General features: G+C 54.2%; 1 protein-coding gene across 2 annotated transcripts in view; it reads right to left on the minus strand.

Moving 5' to 3' along the window:
- AGAP3 (ArfGAP with GTPase domain, ankyrin repeat and PH domain 3) overlaps positions 1-18464 on the minus strand; it is a 139761-nt gene that overhangs the window by 37702 nt on the left and 83595 nt on the right. For both annotated transcript variants that reach the window (XM_080581339.1, XM_080581338.1), the window contains exons 10-11: positions 12429-12533; positions 7012-7180 (exon numbers count right to left, since the gene is read on the minus strand). In XM_080581339.1, coding sequence (XP_080437465.1) covers positions 7012-7180; positions 12429-12533 — 274 coding nt within the window. The remainder of the gene's footprint in view (positions 1-7011; positions 7181-12428; positions 12534-18464) is intronic.

Raw genomic sequence — 18464 nt, forward strand, 5'->3', positions numbered from 1 at the left:
GATCCCTGCTCTGCCACGCTGGCAGCAAACCCCGCGGGAGGCTGCCGGGGAGCCCGGCACACAGCCACCGCAGCGCAGGACCAGGCAGAGCCGCCCCGTCCACCTCTCCCCCAACACCCCGCTCTGCCTCGCGCACGCTTTCTTTGGTCTCATCTCCAAGCCACCTAGGCCAGAACACCTCACTCGGGACTGCTGCATGAGCTCAGCATTTGTGGCTGAGGCAGAGCATCTGCGCTGCTTCTGCCTGCGAGCTCAGGCAGCCTTTTGCTGTCAGAAACTGCCTCCACGTAGCTGCTCACAGTGACCTCAGCAATCTGCTGCCTTTTCCCTACACTTCAACTGCTAATTTGGAAGCAGGTTTTCCAGTGTCCAGCTGATCGGCATCCTTTTACATCACCCAGCTCCAGTGAGGTGCCAAGGAATGGGCTCACATGCTCTGCTGCCCATGTCACATGTGTACATAAGCCTGTGCACCAGCACTGCACACACCGCATTTTCAAGCAGTAGCCTTCATGCGTTTTCCCTCTGTGTTGACTGGGTTTGGAGTAGATCCCTACAAACCTCTGCAAAGCAACAGCTCAGGGCTGCAGCTGTGCTGGGACCAGCCTCTCGTGACGATTGACGTTGTCTCCGTACTTTTCTTGTGGTACCATCTGTCCTTCCCCACTGGAAAATACTTTTTCATCTAGTCTAAATAAAAGCTGCCTTCATTCTTCAAGCCAGAAACATGTAGTGAATAAGATACAGATAAGGTAAAAATGCAGAAAGGGTGAACTTGCTGAACTACAGAGAAGATACATCTGGGGATCCCTGAGGAAGAGTGGCAGAGAAGCAATGCTGCGCTGTGAAGAGGATCTGCGAGGCTCTGAAGGAGACACCCGAACCTGCACTGCCACGTGTACTGCAAACAGGCTCCGCGCTCTCAGCCAATTTATACCCGGAAAGCAGCATCCCCAGGCGCTGTCGGTGAGATCTGTGCACTCTGCTCGTACCCTCTCCAACCCAGACACCGCCAGGTTTGCACGGTGCGGGCGGCGCTGCAAGTGCTGCTCGTGCAGGGGCCCCCGTGTCCCCGCGAGGCTGCGTGCCGGGAGCCCACGGGGGGAGCACGGCTCAGCACCGGCTGCGGTCAGGGGGAGCTGCCCCTGCCTGGCGCATCCAATGCCTACCCCAGTCCTGCAACCCAGAATAAAACAGGAGTTTAAATCCCTGGAGCACAGCCAGCACTACTTCACCCGACCGAGGGTGTACAACACTGAGCAGCAATTGCCAAGAACCCTTTCTCAGCTTTCTCCAAAGACCAGCACCCACTTGTGCCTTTGCTTTGAGACTTCAGGAGTCCCCACAGTTCTCACCGCTTGTAAAGAACTTCTACGAGCAGTTCAAAGAAAGTCTTTTTAGGACACATCCGACCCAGAAACCCAGACGCAGGGATGCTCTGACTACCCTGGGTGGTTCTGGCGGTCTCATTTCTATTTGTAGAAATCGAGATAAGTAGGTGGATTCTTCAAAGTCTCTGTGAGGCTTTGACACGACCAGGGTAAATATATGTGCCTTTTTTCATGCAGCTTGATTTGCAGCATGAGCAGGACTACCGCTGCCATTGCTTCTCCTGGCACCCAGTGCTGTAGCACTAGGTGTGGGGAATGAGAGCACCGCAATGCCTCTTCTGTGCTCGGGGCGCCCATCGCCAGCTGCCAAACAACACTGCGAAAGAGGAAAAATGAGCAGGGGATAGAGTCTCCAGTAGGAGAGGGAGGCAGGAAGGAATGGCTGGGAGCTGGAAAAGCACACACAGGAGGACAGCACAGGCAGAAGAGAAGTCAGGAAAAAAGGAGCAATATCCTCTGGCTTTGTAACAAATGCCTCGTTCCCACATCCCATGCCCTACCTGTTCAGGAAACAGCCCAGCATCTTGCTGGCAGTGACGCCCACCTTCTGACAGGGTCACGGCATTCAGCTGACCCAGACCTGCACTGGATCAAGGGGCATAAATCCACTGGTGAGACACGTTAAGCCCCTAAGGTCTGCTTTTCAGAAGATTTGTCTTTTAACTGTATCACAAAACGTATGAAAGGAAAAAAAAAATCTTTTAATATGAAGTTAAGACACGGAAAGTTGGACAATGCAGAGGAGGAGTTTTGGCATGGGCCACGCGATGTACACTCCAACGCACCCTAAGGAAGCGACTTGTTCCACAGGACTTGTTCCTGCCCCACTCGTCGGCCGGCAGACGAGCAGAGCCAGCACGGCAAAGCAAAAGCGGCGCCTGCTCCCGCGTCCCCTCCCCAGAGCTGCCTGCCTGGTGGGCAGGGGGCAGAGCAGGGGGGCAGCAGCTCCCCCCTAGCTGGGCTGTGGCACGGACACGGAGCAGGGACAGAGCAGAGCTGTACAGAGCAGCGTGGGCAGAGCCACATAAGACGGGACCGTGGCAAGGCTCGTGCTGCTGAACCCCATCGGCATCTAACAGCATGGGCGACCTCTTCAGGTGCGTTTGGAAGGGTGCCGAGTGGTGCCCGCCAGAGGGACGCCGGTACTGGCCACCTTCACGCAGATCCATCGGACCTCACCAGGCACCAGCCTGGCCCTCCTCACGTCTCACGCCCACAGGTCTCCCCCAGGTGCCAGTGCTCCCCGCTCCGTTTTGACTCGCCACCTCCAGACACGCAACACAGCCAGTTTTCCAACCTAGATCATCTTGCCCCAACAACAAGGAATGCTTAACTGTAAAGTAAGAAGATTCACTGAGCGATACTAAAACATCTGACTTTTCACTCCAAGTCCAGAAAGAAACTGCCACAAAGGGTAAAAGCATGTAACGCAGTCAGCATCAGTGAGCAAGATCACTTTGTGTCTGAACCCCTGTCCAGCTCCACACAACCTCTCCCTCCACCAGGGAGCTAACTAAATCCTATCGCCAACACAGAAGCTGACAACCAGCCTCATCTCCCCTGTGGTGTGCTTCTCCACACAACCTTAGGCTGCCCACGGTGTCATTCTCCTTCTACCAAGGCCTGACTACGCTCCCGTTTCATGCCTGTGCAACCCTAATGGTGTATTGAGGAACTGGTACCTTTGCTACTCAAAGCGCTTACTGGACTGTTTTTGAATTAAGAGTAACATTTTACAAATCATAAGAAACATTTACTCTCTCTATCTGCTCATCACTGGTACCGTTAGCATATTCTCAGCCTTCATGCACATCAGTCACAATATATCCTCGTCTCGGTGACGAGATGTTTTGCTCAGAGACACGCATGAAGGGAAGTCCTCCCCCTCTTCCTCCCTCCCTCCCACTCTCTCTCCCTCCCTGTGCACTTGCAGCTTTGAGGAACCCAGTGCCATGTGCCCTTTCTTCCCCACGTGTCTCCTAGGATAAGGCCACCGGGCTTCCTGGAGGAGGAGGGAGGATGGTGTAGGACACTTGATCAAATGAGTCTTGTGCTGATGACTACTGGAAGGCGGAGCACGTACATACAACACCCTCCCACCCCGAGCACAGGAGGGGTGGCTCTAAGGCACAAATGGTTTTGTCCCTGTCCCCAACACATCTGTGCCACTGAGGGGATTCCTTCACAGTGGGACTCAGGAGCCGCTAGGGCCTTTGTTTCAAATCCCGCGCCAGCCTGGGTGCTGAGTGGCAGCAGCGCGCACGGGTTGATCGCTCCTCCGGGCTTGCCCGGCACAGACCCTGCCTGTGCCAGCCCTCCCCAGGGCACTGCCCCGCCACGGCAAGCCCCAGACAGGTCCCCGGTGACACGCACAGCACCAGGCACCAAATGCTGGTGCTGAGGCCCAGTGGCACTTCGGAGCTGTTGTCCACACGTTGACTCTCCCTGCCCCGGGGCTGCGCCCAAGCTGCGCGCTGGAAGGTCCCGACCTGCCCCGCACTCCGGGTGCTCTCCGGGAGACTCCTGGCCACAGCCAGAACCACGCCAGGAGCACCCAACAGCTCGGCAGCTGGCTTGGGCACACCCTGACTTCAGAGGCTCACGCAGGTCCGTGTAGTCTGCAACAAGGCTCCAGAGAAAACCGACAGGACGGGAAGGTGGCAGAAAGGTGCCGCTGAAACAACTGGACATAGGAGAGCGGCTCCTGGGAGGCAGATCCAAAACGTTCTCGGGGAAGTCCCCTTGTCTGGCACTTCCCAGCTGTCCTCTTGGTCTTCCAGGCAGCGAGCGCAGTACACAAACAGCAGATCCTGTGTTGAGACGAGCGTGAGGCGCACGCCTCCTGAGCCCAGCGCAGGTCCGGGCGCTGGGCTTCCCCTCCCTGGCCCGGGCGCCCGCCAGACTCACGCTGCACGCTGTGCCGCCCGCAACGCCTGCATCGGGCACGGAGCGCGAGCTGCAGAGGTCGGACGGCAGCCATCCACGCTGCGGGACCTCCCGACGTGGAGGGGCTCGCTTGCTCAACCTTACATGTGGTACTTCTGCTGGTTACCTGCTCTTAGTTAGGCAGGAACCTATTAACAGGTCCTGTGCTGGATCTCAGCTACTCTCCTGCCTCTGGTTTGTCTCTTTACCAATAAAATTTCATACAGGAATTAAGGCTAAGAGGACATTCTAGTTGGAAATGGACGGGGAAAAAAGCTCAGAAAGCCAGAGGCCATTCTGCCAAGACAGCCCAGGAGTCCCCAGAGTTTTCAGTAAGCAACTTCCAAAACTTTGATCAAATCCACCAATATTCCAGGGCACTGGCAGAAAACTGGAAATTTTGAGCTGCTCCAGCTGACCAAAACATGTATTAGAAGAGAGATGCTCGGTCGACCCCAGTAATAGTCCCGCTCCTAGTCCCACAGGCAGCAAAGGGGCACAGTTCCTGCCAGTTTGAGGCAGGGCAGATTCTTTACTGATCCCAAATCCAGCACTCTGCATTACACAGGCGTATGAGCAAGTCACCTCAAAGAAGTTTTCTATCATGTTAGAGCACATACCACGGTGGCTGAATCGTGAGCTGCAATAAGTCTTGGAGGCATGAGAGTAAGTTGAAAAATATTTTCAGAAAAAATATCTCCCCATTTGTGTACCAGGAGAAAAAAAAAAAACACACAAACCTTTCTGACCACTGCAGACAGCCACCCAAAGCCAAGACACAAAAAATCTGATTAAGGTTGCTGTCTTAATGCTGAGTCCGTGCTGATGCATGTAGTGACGTTCTGCTCAGGGGCCCAGAGAAAAGGCAGTGAACAGGGCATCTCAAACTCACAGATGTTACGTGAGGGAAGACCGTCGTATCTATCCAGTGTGAGCCCCTGCATGCATGCATGCATGCAGCTATACATGCGAGTTGGATTAAAGCATATCCTGCAGAAAGATAACTAATCTCATTTTAAAGGCTTCAAGCAGTGCTAAGTCCACCAGCTCTCCAGATAAACCATTCCCATGTTTAATTACCCTCCCTGAAAGGGAACTACATCTCCTCTCAAGTTTAAATTGCTCTAACGTCAGCCTCCGGACACTGCATCTCCTCAAGCTTTGTCAACTAGGCTTTTCCAACTTTGTCAACTAGGTTTTCCAAGCGGCAGGATCGGTAATCAAGTCACATCTCAATCTGCTCTTGTGAGCCCAACGGGGCTGAGATGAGTGCTGAAAGCAGGATACCGGGTTACATGGACATTGGGTTTGCCATCACCAGAAGCTTCTCTGTGTTCTGTCTTTGAATTCTTCCTACAGTTCTGATAACCTTCTGTAAGTACGAGCATCAGACAAAGCACCCTAGAAATACGTCTGAGAAGTGCTATGTGCAATTGTTACTGAACTCGTGCATGCTGAGGGTGTACAGTGGTGGTGGGGAAGGAACGGCAATGAACAGTGGAGGGCAGTGGCAGGAAACGGGCAGAATTTTCAGCTGCATATCCTTGGTCAAAACAGACAGTAACTGCAGCCACTCACTGGCAGTTTATCTGGTCTGCAGGCCAAGCCTGGCTCTACAGAACCAGCAGTATGGGCTCAGAGAGGTTTACTGCTTCACAGCTGGCACCACGTGAACGCAGTGATGGCAGCACGTGCCACTGCCTGTGCTGAGCGTGATGCTGCGGACCCCAGCTCCCAGCGCTCCCTCCCGCTGCACCCGAGCCCCAGAGCTGGGAGCACCGTGCCCGCGAGGCCCAACTGCAGGACGCAACCAGGGTGCGGAGCACGACTGAGCAGAAACCAGGAGGGGGTCACCCAACTTCCCTCTCCGTGGCACAGTGCACAGCACCAGATTATCACGAATTTCCATTATCAGCAGCGTTATCAGCACCCTCCCGTTATCCTGCAGAGTGGAGAGATACTCATGTTCTGCCCTGTTAGACTACTGCCAGCAGTCCTCTGGGAAGAAGAAAGCACGTGGAGACCATCTGTCCTGGGCCAGGGTACCCCAAGGACAAAGCAGAGACTCGTCGATGCCCTGGAAGTTCAGGAAGGACATCTCTAAGCTCGACATCTCCCCGGGGCAGGGCGTGATACCTCATGGGGTAGGAGGGGCAGAGGCAGTGTGGCACAAGCTCCAGGAGAAAGACGGAGCCCCCGGCCTGTCCCCTCCCTCTCCCCACGCTTGGTGGCAGTTGTGCCTCTTAAATGTGCACCCAGAAAGGCAGAACTCACGAAACACCCCCCTCGCACCACTACGTCCCCAGGGAAAAGCGAGAAGGAAAAAGGGACCACAAGAGGAAGAGGACAGAACTTTCCAGGGATCAGGAGACATCCCCGGCAGAGGTTTCCTTTGTTTTAGGGAACAACAGCTCCCTCCGCGCACAGCAGCTCATGAGACCGGCTGTTTCCTCTCAGGGAGCTCATGCTGGTAGTTAAAGCCCTTTTACTCCTTCCTGTCCTGTACGCTACCCGGCACAGCCCCAGCAGGCAGCTTACCTGAGGTCTGCACAGAAATGCCAGCACCCCTGGAGGGCACTCACAGAGAGCGGTGACAGCAAGGAACTCCAGAGCAGCTTTCGCTTCTGGCTCAGCAAAGCCAGGCGCTGCCGGTGGCGCGGGGCGACGCCAGCTCTGCGCCCACACCAGCTCTTACCTGTGCCTCCCGTGAGCTGCGTGCTGCTCCGCTCCTTCGCCAGCCCGTTGGCCTTGGGGCTCGCGCTGGGCGCTGCCGCCGTTGTTGCCCTGGGCAGCCGCTTGCCCGGTACCTTCACCGTAGTTCTCAGCAGATCGATTTCCTTCCCGTGGACGTTCTGCATGTAGTCCTACAGCAGAGAGGCAGAACGATTCAAGATCAGCCCTGCCCTGGCCAGTTGCTCTCAGCTCCCCTCTCACTCACTCACTCAAACCCAAAACCTGGATCCAACTATCAGCGTGGCAGCTGGTTAACAGCCAGCAGCCTGGAGGTGATCCGGGAGCTCAGCACGTGCTGGTTTCCCCGGCACTCCCCTGAAGCACCAAGCCAGGTGGGTCAGAAGCAGCAGACCCTATGACTCTTTGCCAGCGTCCGCAGCCAGATGTTTTCTGACAAAACGGAGGCAAAGCCTGGGCACTGATCTGCCTTCTTCCCACGATGAGCTAGGGAGCTGGGACTGGCCCCAGGGAAGTGCCAGCCATCTCCTCCAGCACCCAGACCCAGCCAGCTCCCACCGAACGAGGTTGGGATGTTGCCAGGGGCACTCAGAGGCCACGACAAGCCCGTTTGTGAAAACCTGGCTGGGGATCAGAGACTAGATGGTGCAAAAGAGCACACAGGTGGCAGGCAGTTCTTCCTTCCTGTCATTCGCTGCCTTTTTAATCACAACACTCAGATGTAGCAGCTAATACTGTAGCACACTATAGTGCAGGTAATGTGATAACTGGAAATTCCCTCTCAGGTCCCAGCTAGCGAAATTCAAGCCCAGAAAAAACAACTCAGCACGACTCTCTCACACATTCACCTACATGGCTTCAAGCTACCCCAGGCTTGGTGCTTTCACCCCTCCTTCTGGAAGACTATTGCACAGCCAAGAACTCCACGTGCAGACTGCGAATGGTGTTCTGCCCCGTCTCCTAAAAGCACCTCACCTTTTAGTCAAAACCAGGGTGCAGACCCGTGGCCAGTCCTGAGAGCCATGTCCTGTCCCATTCCTTCCAGCCCTTCCCCTGCTCCGCAGCATGCTGCAGCCCTCCCCTAGCATCCCCCACGCGCCTGGACAGGAAAGAAGACCAGGGCGCTGTGACCTCTGCAGGGAGCCCCGGGGAGGCCCTGCCTGGCTCTCGGGCAGACCCCTGGGAGGGGCAGCCCAGCCCCGTGGGCTCTGCAGGGAGCTCCCCGGCCACGCGGTGCAGGCGCACCCCAGCGCGGGGTCCGGGCGCCCTGGCTCCCTGCTCCGGGGGCGCACGCCGTGATGGGGAGATGCGAGGCAGCAACCGTCTGGGGTGAGGCCGCAGCTGCCGCAGAGAGCATTGGGCTTGCTCCAGTTCACAAGGAGGTCACCAAGAGGATTAAATTGGAGCTGGTGCCTGTGTAAATTGTCTGCTTCCAAACTCGAGATAAAGGCATGAAGAAGATCGGTTTAAGAGCAACCGTTCTCCCAGCCCTGGACTCCAAGAAGCGGGTGAGAGAGGGCTGCGCAGGCAATGCTCTGCGGTCCCAGGTGACTGTCTGCATGGGTCGCCGCCGCTCAGCAGCACCTCAGAGTCTTGTTTTGAACTCTTCTCTTCCTGCAGACCCCCGTAAAGGTACTCAGTTCTCAATGCAGGTCCAAGAGACGTGGCAGCATTGCAGCACACCCTTCTGTGCTTCCCACTTCTGGGTGACTTGACCTTAAAAGTCAGTCAAGACACGCACGTGCCCTTTGGTGCCCCGGGCAGTTCCTAGAAAACCACCCCAGCCAAACGTTACTCCAAGCTGTTCCTGGCTGGGTGGGAGCCCGGTGTCACCCCTGGGCAGGGAATCTCGGAGGGGCTGGAGGATTTTCCCTAACTCAGCACAATTGCTGCGCTAGCCGGCTGCCTGCCGGAGAGAGCGGTCACCAGCGCACTGCTTTTATTACATGCTATAAAACAGCAATTTCTTCCCAAGCCTCCTCGCTAATTACCCAGCCAGTTCTCTCATTTCATTTTATTACTGGAATTAACAACGAGTTCAAAGCGTGGAAAGCTATTAAGATGTGTGATTAAGCCACATTCAATTAGTTTCTACAAACAATTTAATTGATGTTGCAGATAGAATTAACAGAAGGTGATTGTGTGAATGGCTCCACTGGCTGCAAAATGGGAGATGCTTTCTCTCCAGCTCTGTGCAGCACAGCACAGCCTGGCCAGTGAAGCTGGGCTGAACCACATACGCCTTCCTCACGAGCAGAAGCACTTACTCTCCAAGGCTTTGGGGAAGTGATACGAAACTGCACCAGTCTTCTCATAAAACTTGTTCTTTTCCTGTCGCTTAACGTACATGGAGAAAGGTAAGAGAAATAGAGATGCAATGAGGAAATCTGTGCTGAATCCAGCCAACAGGCCCCCAGCCACTTCTGCTTTCAGCCAGAGCTGCTGCCCACAGCTCCAGCTCCAGACGTCCTGCTTGCAAAGTCTCTAAAGCTGCTGCCTGCTCCAGAAAGGAGGCAGCACCAGGGAGCAGGGACGGATGCACAACTCCCTAAGACCTGAGCACACGTCTGAGCCTCTAGCTGAGGCTGACACGCTTCCATTGCGAAGTCGCAGAGCACTTGGTTCAGGGCTGGACACAGCTCCCGAAGCACTCCCCATCAACCTGTCCCTGCAAACCCACAGCCTAAGCCTGCCTCCCAGTGAGGACACGTCCAAGTGGGACTGGAGGTGCCGAGATACAGATCCTGAAGCAAGCACAGTGATAAACACTCAAAAGCAGATGAATAGCCCTGTCAGAAAGCTTTTGGGTGGTGAAATCAGAAGTATGACCCAGCCAGAGCCAAGCAGTAATCTTCACCCGATGGGGCACAGACACGTGGGGCAGATATCTCCACTGAAACAAAAAAAAAAGGTTGCTAACCCCTGTGGGCCTTCCTCCCATCCCAAGTGGGGCAGGGACAGGACAGAAGCAAGATGGAAGAGGAGAGATGCCTGAATCCTGCTAAGGAAAAGCCACTGGGAACGCAAAAGCAGCACAGAAATGCTCTGGGGCTTGAACATCCTGAGAGGGGCTGGGAGAGACCCTCTTCCCCTTGTACTCAGCCATGACCTCGCGGCCCCCTCTGCTGCCCCCTGAATTCTGCCACCTCCAGGCACGCGGCGGTACATGCGCACCCTGAGCAAGGCGGAGGAAAAGGGGGGTGACAGGGCTCAGGGACCTTCAGGACGCTGCGTGCCTCCTCCGCTGAGGATCCCGTATACCTGCTCTTGCCAGCAGCTTGCCTTAGCAGCTGCCTGCTGGACCGACAGCTGCTGCCACAAGTGGGAGTGCCAAAGCAGCACACACCCGGCCTTGGGAGCAGAGGTTTTGCTGCTGCCCCAGGCTGTTCAACCTTAACGCGCTCTGCTTGTGACATCTTGTCAAAGGGCATGGAAACCTGCTTCGTGCCGCCGGAGACAAAAAAGCACCACAGCATCTCTTAACTCACTCCAGAAAATGGGACATCTTCTGAAGCACCTCTCCCTCCAGGCGGCCTTCCTGCATCTGGGCCCTCCAAGCAGGTCACACTCTGGACACCCAGAGGGAAAGCGAGGCAAGGCAAGGCAGAGCAGCCTTTGCTCATCAGAGCCCCACACTGCTCACCAAAGCCTGAGCTCGTCCGCGTCACCAAAAAAATGCAACACAACTGTGGGTGTCATCAATCTTCTCCCCAGTTCTCAGGGAGGCAATGCCAAGGAGGAAGCACGCAGATCTCCTGTCCTCGCAGGAGTCAGAGCTGGGCAGCAAGCAGCACAAATAACTAGGCCCTGATATGGGGAAACATACAGGGCATTACTTACTTCGGTGCAAGGTTCAAAGCTTTCAGTGAAATCTAGGGGACGAGAGGCCCATCTTGTACCTTTCTTAGCAATGGACTGTGGATCACCAGTTGCACCAGGTAGAAGCAGAACAGATTTTTGCTTGCGGCAACGCAGTAATGAAACGAAACACTGAAGAAGCAAACTAAGGAAAGCAAGTGACATCAAACTAGACTACCCTCTGGGGAACAAATGGTGTAAAGAGCAGACAAACCTAGTGTGCAGCGGCATCAGCTGAGAGCAGTAAAACAACATCCCAGAAATTACTCTGCCTCTACAGCTGATTTAAACAATGGCTTACGATGTCTCTGATGGAAACCTGATAAACCATACACGTGTGTGAGCACACACAGAGAGCGGACAGCAGCAGCAGTCATTCCCTCCCAGTTTGGGTCTATAAAGACCAAAAAATGGGGTTGCAAAGCTAGGGAACTGCAGAACCACACAGTATGGTAAAAGGAACAAAGACTAAAAGGAAAAAAAACAAACAAGCAAACAAACAAAACCCAAACAACTGTTTTCAAAGCTTTCCTGAATTAAGGAAAGGAAATGCAATGACTGTTTTTTCCAGCATGCGGATAGTAGGCTCGGAAGGCTCAGTGTCACAAGCCCATGAACCAGAGATGCAGGAGGAAGCCTGTGAGGCTCAGGGCACTCAAACACCTCCGTGTCTGAGGAGATCGCGGAGGAACAAGGAGCCCGGGGCACTGAAGAAGCACAGGAGCTGCAACTCCCAGCCCTCTGTCCTTGAGCCCCTGTGAGCGCTGCACGCCCTGCTCAGCCGCTCGGTGAGCGAGCCCTGCCTCGTGCCGCCCGCGCAGCCCGGCTGCCCCGCTGCAGCGCGGCCTCTGCAGAGGGTGCTGTGGTCTCGGTGTCACAGGTGTGCCTGTCCGCGGCTCGCTGTCTCAGCAGCAAACTGTGCTCAAGAGGGAATGGGGAAGAAGTCATTAGCCCCACAGTGGGGAGGCGACAGAGATGGATGGGGAGGCAGCTGTGTGCCTGAGCCAAGCAGTGAAGAGGATCAGAGATGCATCGAGTGACAGCTCAGCTCGGCAGGCTCTGCACAGGCACCTCATCTCCATTACCCAATACCTAGCAGCCAGGAAAATTATTCCACACCCAAATGGCACCATCAGATGTGGCTGCAAGGAGTTGTCTGCCTGTTCCTCACCCCGGATGCAGGGAGGCAGCAGCCTCTGCTTTAATGGACTGAGCAGGGGAAACGCAGAAAAGAAAGACGCATTTACTGAGCGTAATTCTGTGCAGAGCGTGTTCCTATCAGCTTTTCCCACCCAGCCTGGCACAGCAGAGACAGCCTTCATGAAAGGGAAGGGTTTTTTCTCCAGACTGATAAAAAACAACTCTGCTGTATAAGCCTGCCCTATTGCGGGCTCGTGTTGAACCCCCTGCTCAGGGTCAGCAGCTTTCATCGGCTGCCAAACCCTTTCTAAGCAACTCTGCAACTGTGGCATCTGCGAGAGGATCTGCAGCAGCAGCCGTAGCACGAAGGAGAGCCTGCTCTGTCCCACCCCGCTTCTCAAACAGCTCCAGTGCAGTACTTACATGCAGGCTGGGGTGGTAGGTGAGGACTCCGTTGTCACACAATGTCACATACTTCTTCTTCCACTCTTTGTTGAGTGACTTGCCACTGCGTTTGAGGAGAATGCCCTAAAAGAGAAGTGTCAAGAGTCTTAGACCTTGTTTCATCTGGGTATCTCCCACTCAGCTCCAGAATCACCCCTTGTAGGAGACTATCTTTGAAAAGATACGAAGATCAGGACTCCAGAAACATCTAGGTCGGCCTCCCAACAGCATCTTCCCTGGGACTGGTAGGAAAAGGACTACAGCCGTTCCCTCGCCAACCCCAGCATGTATCCCCACCGTTCTGAGATGAGGGTCTCCACGTGCCAGTTCTGAACCCCAGGTCCTCCGGGGGATCTATCACACACCCTCGTGTCCCAAATCACTCCCTCCGGGCACCTCTTCTGATGCTGACGAACAGTGACAAAACAAGGCAGAAGCTAACCTCACCACCAGCTGATAATCCTTGATCTGTTACCACAGTGCTCCCAGACCACCTTTTGCCATAAAAAGCACAGATGGATGGACAATGAAAGAATAATTTAGGACAGGCAAGGGAACAACACTCTAATACATGGGTCTCACAAGGGATAAATATTCCCTTGCCTGCTTGCAATTCTTCCTTAGAGGTGTCAAACAAATGGAGCTAGGGACACACTTCAGAGGCAGAGCAGGTCCTGGGCAGCTGAGGTGTCTGTTCACCCCACTTCACCACCAGGAGGTTACACGAGACCAACCCTGTGGTCTTCAGGCACAGCACACTCCTAGAGTCTGGAAATGGTCATGCTGAAATGACAAAAGCTCCCTCTTCCTACCAGCCCAACCCAAAACGAGTATCTGTGGATCTGAGCCATCATTCAAAGGTGCAACCTCTTAACCTTCCCCCAGGGAAGTGGTCACGGCACCGAGCCTGCCGGAGTTCAAGAAGCATTTGGACAATGCTCTCAGGAATGATCTGGGTTTTTTTTGTTTGTTTTTTTTGGGGTGGTCCTTTGGGGACCCAGGAGTTGGACTCAGTGACCCTTGTGGGTCCCTTCCAACTTGGATATTCCATGATTCCATGACTCTGTAACCGCCTCCCCATCACAGTTCTGCCTCCCCAGGACATCTGCCTCTAGCAGGACCTGACACTGTACCAGGTAAGACCGGAGGTGGGGAGGGAGACCGAAGACAGAGCGACCAGCCAGGCACAAGGGTGCTGGAGCATGGACCAAGGGGAGAACATCAAGTATTCTGCTGGCAGGGAGGAAAGGACAGCATGGGGACAAAATGGATGAATAACAAGAGTCTGGGAAAAAAACTGCATCTACCGACTGCTGGGCCTGGGCTCTCCGAAAGCACTGTCTGAACAGACGTCAAGACTGGCTGTTCCTAACGTGGCAAAAATCTGGGCCCCAGGCCAGCACCTCCTCAAAAACCTGGACAGACTGTCTCTGTCCTGCCAGCCTCGGCATATTTGGGGGCCTCATCCCACTGCCTAGAGACTGAGGCTGCTGCGCCTGCCCAATGGAAAAACACGACAAAAACAATGTAGGGTTTGGCACACGCTGGGGTAACAATGCTGCACAGACATGACCATGAAATCGGCGATAAATGATGCAGAAAAGGCAGAAGTGCTCCACGACCACTTATGCTCAGTACTCGGGAAGCAAACAGTGTGAAAAGGAAAAGCCTCCTGCTCGTACAAGGGGAAGCTGAAGCAGAGTGGTGAGAGCCGAACTGTTTTGGTGGCAGGGTCTGATCCCTTGCCTTCAAGAGCTCTGAGAATTAGCTGAAGAGCTTGCTCAGCAGTGTTTAAAAGGTGCTGATTTTAACATGCCTTAAAACATAGAAGCAGTCCAAAAGCTCATGCCTTGCCAAGATCTGCAAGGGGAAAAGCAATGACCCTTATAATTATGGCCAGCCAGCCAGACGCTTACACTGGGCAAAACGGTCAAAAAGCCAGCACAAGAAGTGATCAGCGAAGAATGAGGGGACAGCGGTGTAACTAATGCCGATCAACGTGGAAATAGGTCATCAGAGAAGTGTGGCACTACTTTCGGTAAGACCACAATATCTGATGGCAATGGTAGCTGTGTTGACACAGCATTATTTAGGATATTAACTGAGCAGCACATACATTAAAATCCAACTGTACAAAATCCATACAGCCATTAATGTACGGAGTAAAAACATTTTGGTCAAGTGAAAGGTCTCCAAATATAATCACAAATGAGAACACAAATAATCAGAAATGGCAAATCCATGTCCAGCATAAGTATTTGTATAGAGGTCCAACCAATCTGTGTTTGATTCATGCTATTTAGTCAATGTCTTCCCTAAATGAGCCCAAGGAAAGCACAAGAACAGAAAACTTGAAGGCCACACAGAAACTGCACAGAGTAAATCACTGGAGGTGACCGGTCATTAACACAAATTGTTTTGTATCACTCGGCAAACTGGGCTCCTGAGAAGAGCGTGGATTCTAGCAGAACTCATGCAAGGTCCTGCACCTAGGAACAGGCTGCCAGACCCCCCTGCAGGGTGGGCTCCCTTGGCTGGAAGTGCCATCACGGAGCAGTTCCTGAGCTCCCAGTGTAACACTGCTGGTGACAAAGCAACTGAACCGGCGGAGCAGCAGAATATCAGGTCAGATGGGGCAGACGACATTACCTCCAGCTGCGGTATTGTCATAGTGAAACAGAGCTGAAGAGCATTTGGAGGTCACCTGCCCCCACCACCCCTCAAGGCAGGCTCAGGTGCGCCCACGTTACTCCAACCTTTTCACAAAAGCCGCCGGGGATGCGGGGATGCAGACTGCGCTCCTGCAGGAGATCTGAGCCCGGAGCTTTCCTGCACCTCCCCGGCGAAATGGCAGCACAGCACCTGTCCTGCCGCAGCAAACACAAGGAGCAGCCCCTTGTTCTCTGCAGCAGCCTTTGACGTATTTGAAGACTGCCGTTAGGTCTCCCTCCCTCTTCCCTTCTCTGGCCTCGCAGTCACAAGTCTGTCCCTCCTGCACCGCAGACATCCTTCCGAGAGGTGAGCCCGCTCGCCCCAGGGAGTCTCCAGTTGTGCCAGAGCCCGAAGCGCAGCGCCCAGACCTGGACGCAGCGGCCTACGTGAGGCCTGACCGGGCCCGGAGGCGAGACCAAGGCCCCCCGTGCCTGGCGGGCCTTGTTCTCACACAGCGTGCGGCACTTGCACTGCTCCTCGCCAGGACGCTGCTGCTCTGCTCTGGTTCTGGCCTACCACGGACACAAAGCATCTTCTCTGGCACCACTGCTGGGCTGTGCATTTCCCACACGGGGTGCTTAAATGTTTATTCCTCTCGCTTATAAAGTCTCACGTATAAAGACGGTTCAATATTACACCATCTAATCTAGATAAATGGTAGATTCTCTGTATCTAAGAACATTTGTTTGGTATCTTTCATACAAATCTGCTCTAGACCAGATTGAAGGCACAAATTTGGCTCAAAGTCACTGGGTGCAACTCCCTGACTCATGGGCACAATGATCCCTTCTGGCTTTAAAATTGCTTCAGTTCTAGAGTCTGACCTGCCAACGTGTACTACAAACCAAGAACTCCAGCTGCCTCTCTTCTCCTTCAGGTGTCTTCAGCTCGATACACCTTGGTGCCACAGAACTACCTACTTAACGTCTTCAGGCTGCTGCAATCGCTATCGAGCCCCCACAATGTGTTGTCTGCAGAGAAGAGTTCAGCGGCAGTTAGTTCAGCTACAAATCTGGAACTTCGCAAATTGAAAACACAAGCAAAACCAGACCTGGAAACAGAGAATCAAGCACTGGCAGCCCATTTTTTTCAAGCCAGAAGGCACAAGAATCCAAAATTGGGAGCAACTACACAGTCTAAGTAAACATCTAATAAAATGGGGGGAGGGGAAGGGGCCCTTAAGGCCAAACATTTGCAAGAAACAGCTGAATCAAGGGATAGAGCTGTTAGACTTGTTCTTTGCTGCTGTATTAGAGATTAAGAGGCAGGGGACAGCAGCCGGGAGGATTCCAGCTTTTAATGGTGTTGCCATGCTGGCTGCATCAAGGTCACCCACTCCGCCACCCATCTTCTCAAGTCCAAATGCTTCTTAAGAAGCGTCCGGACTGTGCACTTAGTCACATAGTCTAAAATTTTGGGTAGACCTGTGCGGTGCCAGGAGTTGGACTCGATGATCCTTATGGGTCCCTTCCAACTCGGGATATTCTATGATTCTCTTTTCTGATGGCAGAATGCGGAGGTTTGGCCCAGCAGCATCTGCAGAACTGTTTCTTCGTGGAGGAAAACCCCCATGACAGCTCGAAGAGGAGGACAAAGCCTGGTGAAACGCAGGAGGATGTGCTGCAGGCGGGCACAACCCTGCGGCAGACCTCATCCCCTCCACGCAGGTGCCCCGTGTGCCCTGGTGCACTTCCTGGCCATGTCTGCAGGCAGCCGGGACCCCCGCAGGGACCCTGCACCGTGGCCACGTGCAGATGGCACACGCTGCTGCTCCGCAAGCTCCCCCTGCTTCTCACAGGGAGGTGCACAAGACGCAACCCTTCCACAGGTTTCCTCCCAGGCGTGGAAGTCATATGGGAAGGAAAGAAGCTGCCGGAGATGAAAAGCGAGAGAGCCCACCTCTCTCCCTCTCCTCACTTTTCCTTCCTTCCCCTGCATTTTGTCGGCCAGTACGACCGTCTCTCTGTTGTGTTTGGATTGTGGTGGAGCACAGTAAAAGCAGCAGCAGCAATATGCAGCGTAATGAAGCAGGGAGCAGCGATGGCCCCCAAAGGACTCGTTTACTCCACAAATCTCCCTTCCACTCACTTTTTGCTAAGAATTTTAACACCAAACTTAATTGTAAAGTCGCGTATTGATTGGAAAATGCAAATGGCAATTTAAATGTAATCTAAGCTCCCAGCATGATCCCAGCTCCCAAGGAGGAGGAGCCACCCGCCTTGGGCCCTGCTGGAGTGTGTGGCCCAAACTGAGCCGGGCCAGGGACCTGGGCCCCCCCGGGCTGCCTGTGCACTCAGTACAGCGTTCCCAGAAAGAATCTGGTGCATGTGCAATTAGGAGCTCATTCCTGGTAACAAACAGCTGGGGAAGCTTAGTCTCCCGGCCTAATTAACCCAATTCTCAAAGACAAGCGTCCAGCTACAGAAAAGCTCTTCCAATCCTGCAAGACCTCCTGAACGTATAACCAAAAGGACATCACCAGCCAAGGGGTCCTGAGCACGGTGCAGAGCTGCACACCAGCAAAGGCCCTGGCTGACTGCCGCCTCAGGGGAAGGAGGTGCTACCGTAGGTGTAGAGGGGCCTCAACATGACGTGCCTCACCCGTCCCATCGCGCATTTCCACCTTTCATAGATGTGAGTGGGGTGTAAGTGAGACAGAGCAGGCCACCCAGCGAGCTGTTCTCAGCTGTGCTGAAGGAGGAGACAAGCGACAGCCAGCCACCACACCTCCACGGCAGCACATGTCCTCCTGGAGCCCTTCCTCAGTCAAGCAGTCTCCATTCTGCAACACCTAGCTTGGCCTCTCACTTTGTGGTCAGCCTTCCCAGCCATCAGCCTGGGCACTGGGCAGAAACCCAAAGCTCTGAGCACCGAACACGGCTGCTCGCAGTCCCTCGCACTGCAGTCCTCTTCCCGCAGAGCTCAGGAAGGGATCACTGGTCACAGTGACACGGCCTCAGGGAAGCCACAGGACACCTACCCCTTCTACTGCTGCACATCATCCGTCGACTTCAACTATCTTTCAGTAATTTAAGCATGCACCAGGCTTGTTCTTCCAAGCAGAGGAATTAAATCACTCCCTAGGTTATCTACTGGTGGCTGCAGCACCCCAAGCACAGCATTTGTTGCCATTAGCCATGCAGTGCACATAGAATCATAGAATGGTTTAGGTTGGAAGGGACCTTAGAGATCACCTAATTCCAACCCCCTGCCATGGGCAGGGACACCTCCCACTAGGTCAGGCTGCTCAAAGCCTCATCCAGCCTGGCCTTCAACACTTCCAGGAACGGGGCATCCACAGCT

Source organism: Anser brachyrhynchus, assembly GCF_964034855.1.
Source record: "Anser brachyrhynchus genome assembly, chromosome: 2".
Classification (NCBI taxonomy): domain Eukaryota; kingdom Metazoa; phylum Chordata; class Aves; order Anseriformes; family Anatidae; genus Anser; species Anser brachyrhynchus.